At 38.8% G+C, this 5,787-nt stretch overlaps 1 protein-coding gene across 1 annotated transcript; it reads left to right on the top strand.

Moving 5' to 3' along the window:
- Positions 1–460: 460 nt before the first annotated feature.
- On the top strand, positions 461–4,632 carry LOC308115508 (uncharacterized protein; the record flags this gene model as incomplete). The annotated part of the gene is made up of 5 exons (XM_080473065.1): positions 461–653; positions 1,526–1,639; positions 2,227–2,466; positions 4,155–4,234; positions 4,315–4,632. 5 exons carry the CDS (start codon positions 461–463, stop codon positions 4,393–4,395), a joined length of 708 nt encoding a protein of 235 aa, XP_080329191.1. The 3' UTR covers positions 4,396–4,632.
- Positions 4,633–5,787: the final 1,155 nt, after the last annotated feature.

Here is a 5,787-nt window from a genome sequence, read left to right as displayed (position 1 = left end):
CATCGTAATAAATCCAAAATAATTAATCAAAACAACCTCTCTCTCTGTCTCTCTCTCTCCCTCTCTCTGTCTCTCTCTCCCTCTCCTCCTCACGGGGCTCTCATGCTGCACTCAGGTGTGCCAGGTGCCCCGCCTCCCCACACAAGAGTGATTGACAGGCAGGGCTGGGAAAGTTCTACATGAACTAGTTTAAAGTTCAGTTCACAAATTTTGATATGAACTAGTTCAGTTCATCGTTCTAAATTCATAGTTCCAAAAATGAACTAGTTCATAATTCTTTTTTCAATATGTTGCTGCGACATTTGGAGTTACGTGATGCACCTGAACGCATCACCCACGTATCAGCAGCATTAAGCTTGTGAGCCCTTAAAGGTTCTTGACTTATGAACCTTAAAGTGAACCCTCTTCACTTATGTGGTAGTACAGGTAAGGCAGCGCCATTAATGACATCTATTGTTGCATGGAAAGTCCCACACACTTTATTGTCAAAGAGCCTGGGGTGTGTCTGTCCGGGAAGCCTGTAAACATTAGAACAATTGGCACCTCATTCCCCATAGATGAAATCAAAACTGAAGTGACCAGCAGTAAGAACTTCTTCTTCACCATGAAGCTGATTCTTCTGTCGACTCTCCTCTGGGCCCTCTCAAGTTCAGGTAATTTTATTTATTCCTATAACACAATGTATTTGGAGAGTCTGATTACAAATTTCCTTGCGAATACGCCATGATTTTCTGCATGAACAAAACAAACAAGGATAATATGAGAGAAACACAAAGTTGAGTCTGAAGACGTGGAGCAATTCTAAAATGCAGCCAAATCAATAAAACAAGCAGTATTTTTAAGCTTGTCAGCTTTTACATGCAGTTGTATTGGGTATAGGTTTCTTTTCTGAAGTAGTTTTCTGGTGTTATATATAGACCATCGAACCGTTGGGTTTGAACTTCAAATGCTGAGGTGTCAACGGGTAAGATGAGACCAGGCGAGATAAACGACATGTTCTGTCTGACTCAACTGACATCACAAGAGAATAAATAGGTTTTAATACACCCATATGAAGGATTTGTCCAATATCAACAAACTATATTCAAATTGTTTTTTATGACTAACAACTGATATCAATTATATCTCATCATTGAAAACCACTGGAAAGTTCTGCCAAAACATGCTGGGAGCTGGTGAACCATACAGTGACATGTTGGGAGGTTTAGAGGTTTGCTGGTGTTCCACTGTATATCATACAGATTTGACCACTGAAAGGATTTCAAGGATTTCAGTAAATCCAAAACTCTTTGGTTAAAAAAAAAAAAAAAAAAAAGAGATCAACTCAGATGAGCAGGATGAGTATAAGTCAAGTTATTCTACCTGCACAGTACTGACACATCTTACTTACCAAAAACAGACAAATAAGTGAATTGCAGACTGATGACACATAAAACAAAGATCTAATAGAATCTGAGTTAAAAAAAATTTTTAATTATGATCATTTCTATCTTTGCCTAAATGATTCCACTCCTTTCTGTTTCAGAATCGACCGATTCAACATCTAATGGTCTGAGCTGTTTCTTTTGTGACCCTGATGGAGACTGCTCTGGTATTCTTCTATGTGAAGGAGTGGAGGACATGTGTTTTAGTGGAATCGGTAAGACTTTACATCATGTTTTTCCCACTGTCTTTTGTAGATCTAAAATACCTCAAATAAATTCCCACTGGAAATAACTTTGTGGTGTAAAGTTACAGCGAACGCTTGAATAAAAAACTGGGCTTTTTATTTATTTCATATATATATATATATATATATATATATATATATATATATATATATATATATATATATATAAATATATATACAAAAATGGTTTTAATAAGAAAATTAATCAAAATATTGTGTTCAAAATAATAGAAATCATTTGAAGCATCCTTTAATTCTTCTTTTTGTAAAAAAGAAAAAATACATTTTAATAGCTTTCCATATTGACAGTAAAATGTGGTTTCTACCCATTAGTGTAGATTAAATCAGATCACATTAGATTAGATTAAATGAGCTCAGGTTAGAATGAATTGGTTAACATTGTGGTGCAGCTCACTGCTGGACATTCATGTGCATTACTCTACAATACTCAGGTTTTTCATGACAAGTTATGTTTTTCTTGAACAGAGAAAACTTCTGGAAAAAAAGTTTTTTAATACTTTGAAACCAAACAAATTGTTTTTCTTTTTCTCCCACAGTGTTAAATGATTCCAGCAACACTGCACTTGCTGGCTGTGTTTCTCAAAGCATCTGTGACGCTGTATCAGATGTTGCAAATCGACCATTTTTACAAAACTTTGGGAGTTTCATCAGTGGACCGATCTGTTGTGAGGGCATTGGGTGTAATGCTGTGACCACTACTGTGACCCCAATTTCAGCAATATCTTCTACAAATATGACCTCTATTGCACCTACTCCAAATACTGAGGTGTCAACAGGTAAGATGAGACCAGATGAGATAAACGACATGTTCTGTCTGACTCAACTGACATCACAGGAGAATAAATACGTTCCAATACACCCATATGAAGGATTTGTCCAATATCAACAAACTATATTGAAATTGTTCTCATGGCTAGTAACTGATATCAATTATATCTCATCATTGAAAACCACTGGAAAGTAGACATCAGCAATGAACGTGACTTGGACTTTGATGTAATTTGCGTCGGCCTTCATTTTCAGCCACAACAGTCCAGTGGGCTGTGGCGTTCAGGCACACATCAGGGACTAGAATAGGTGTTGTGTGTCCTCTTCTTCTCCAGTTATTGTATATTCCAGGGATGTGGAGGAGTCAGGAGGAGTTGCTGGCTGTGTTTCTCAAAGCATCTGTGACGCTAAATCAGAAATAACAGAGCGACTATTTTTACAAAACATTGGGAGTTTCATCAGTGGACCGACCTGTTGTGAGGGCGATGGGTGTAATAGTATGACAACAACAACTACTGTGACCTCACCTGAACCAATTACACCCCCTATAACACCCACCTTGAATTCAACAGGTGAGATAAGATTTGATGAACTACACTTTTTGACTGATTCAACTGATATTACCAGAAGATATAATGTCAGCCCCTCGAGAATCCTGTAACTCTGAGTGCTTCGCACCGGAGGAGGTTCGGAGGTCTTGCGCCGACAGCAGACTCTCCAGGAGAAGCAGTGATAGTTTCCTCACTCAGCCTGCCAGTGGATTGTAGCCAAGCAGCACCGACATCGTCTCAAACCAAAGCTGCTCTTTGTGGTACAGAAACCGCCAAGTGGGCAGAGGAAGAAGGGCAGCAAGGCCGCTATGGAGGTCTACTAAACCTTTACCTTCCCCTGGCACAGGTCAAAACAGTCCAGAGGGTCTGGTCCAGTTAAAAGCCTCTCAAGTAGAAACCAACTGGTTCATTCTGTAGCTCCTTCATAAAGGTGCATGGCGACCGCGGGCTCGTTGTGGTGCAGAGTGCTGCTGACGGCCTCATTCACTCATTGTCAATGAGCTCTGCTCCTCCGCCCCTCAAGGGAGCTGCAGCCAGCCTCATGAGGTCATTTCAGTGGTTTGTACATCAGACACTCAAATGTCAGAGTGCCTTCAGCAAACAGGTGGACCACAACTTCATTCATGGGAGCCGTCTCTTCCTCGCTGACATGCTCACATGAGCAGGAGTTCCTGCTCCGCGTAGTAACCTAACCCTAACCCTAATGACCACAAAGAAAATAAAAAGTGATGAGAACCAAAACTTATACATTAGTGCTCTTACCGTTTTAACAAACAACATGCACTGCTCATACACTCCAAAACCAGACAAGACAAACAACTAAAAAAAACAATGAGTCAAAGATTTCACCTTGAAGCAAACCTCTATACAGGCTGCAGCTACAATTGGTCATTCAGAATGTTTGGATTTGTGCTGTTTAATATTTCTCTTAAAAGACTTTTTGATGACATTCTGCTTGGGCAGTGGTGGATCGGAGGTTGGAGAAGCGAGTTTGTAATTTGGAGGTTTGCTGGTTTGAATCTCGCTGCTGGCAGGTTAACACAGTGGGTCCCTGAGCAAAACCCTTGCCCCCCCCCCCCCCCCCCCCCCCCCCCCCAAACTGCTCCCCAGAATAAATAATGTCTCTTTCTTGATGTTCCCATCAGACCAACATTTGGGCCTTCGGATAAGGATCGCTGCCTTTCAGGGGATCAGCAATACAACTCTCATTGAAGCCGTGAGAAAGGTATGTCAAACAAATTACGTGGATTGATGAAGTCAACAAAAGGAAAAACTTTTAATCTCTGTGTTTTAATCTCAATTTAGTATTTGCAAGTGAACGTTCTGAATGGGACAGACCACATGGTCAATGTGATATCAATTACCGAAGATGGATCCACCTCATAGAAGAACCACATTAAAGGATCCTGGATGTGAGCCGTTTGTAATGGAACATGACACATGAAAAAAATAAAAAATTATATATATATATATACACACACACGTATATATGCTTAATCTGTGAACAATCTTTTTTTTTAAATATGTTGCTGCCATGAAATATTTTCGCGCACTGGGAAAGAATGTGATATTTACTAGTCGAGATGTTGTTTGTGTTCTTTTGGGAATAAAAAATGAGCTCATGAGATTTGCATTTTGATTTTATTCACAATTAGCACAACGTCCCAACTCTCTGGCATGTGAGTGTGTCCGACTGGTGGCAAGTTACAAGTCAATAGTAGCAAAAAATAAGCATAATGTGTAAAATTAGATCAGGATTGGATCAAAATTCACTCAACTTATTTATGCATATAACTGTCTCATTCTTCCATATCTGAGTAATGGTGTAGAAATATGGGGAAATAATGTGTTGATAATAAGAATAATTATAAAACAAACGTTGCTCCTATTTTTTTTATATACATATATTTTATATGAACATTATGCTCCAATTATGAGCAATCTTCACCTCCAGGCCAGATCACTGAAGAAGAAAAAGTCTCTATAGTCAGCTGTAAATAAGTTACAGCAGGACAAACTTCTAGATGAAACATGTCTATATGTAACCTTACCTGCAATAAAATGAGTGTCCATCACCGACCATCGGGTTAACGATCCAGAAAACTCACTTAATTACTCAAACAGCTGCGCATATATTCACAATTACGTTCGTCTGCCCTGTCAAGCTAAATCACCGCCACCCCCCGCCCCCCCACGAAATGTCACTTCCGGTTGTCACTCGTGTCAAGTTAATACAACAAATAACTGGCAGCAGTGGTATACAAACACGGCACTTCCTTTTGCTCTTCACAATAGAACAAAATAAAATGCCACGAGAAGCGTTTTATACTTTTCTTGTTTTGTTTTTTTAACGTTTACTCAGATACTTTAGCGGATTTAAACCCTTTTTAAAACAAATGAACATGAATTTTAACCATATTTACATATTATATTTAACTTATTTGTTCTTTTAACCTTTTTAAACAGTAACATACCTGAGGAACTTTGTAAATACAGTAACATATTTGTCTGGGTTACAAATATTGTTTTTCTTTAATTATTCTTTGGAACGCTCAAATTTTTGAGCAACGTGGAATAATTTCGTTTTTTAAAAGTACTTATTTAAAAGATGTGTTTTGATTCCAGGGAAGTCCATTCTTCACTTATGTGGTAGTACAGGTAAGGCAGCGCCATTAATGACATCTATTGTTGCATGGAAAGTCATAGACACTTTATTGTCAAAGAGCCTGGGGTGTGTCTGTCCGGGAAGCCTATAAACATTAGAACAATTGGCACCTC

The sequence above is a fragment of the Lipophrys pholis genome, assembly GCF_963383615.2.
Source record: "Lipophrys pholis genome assembly, chromosome: 10".
Lineage (NCBI taxonomy): Eukaryota > Metazoa > Chordata > Actinopteri > Blenniiformes > Blenniidae > Lipophrys > Lipophrys pholis.
This window is presented reverse-complemented; position numbering and strand designations above follow the sequence as displayed.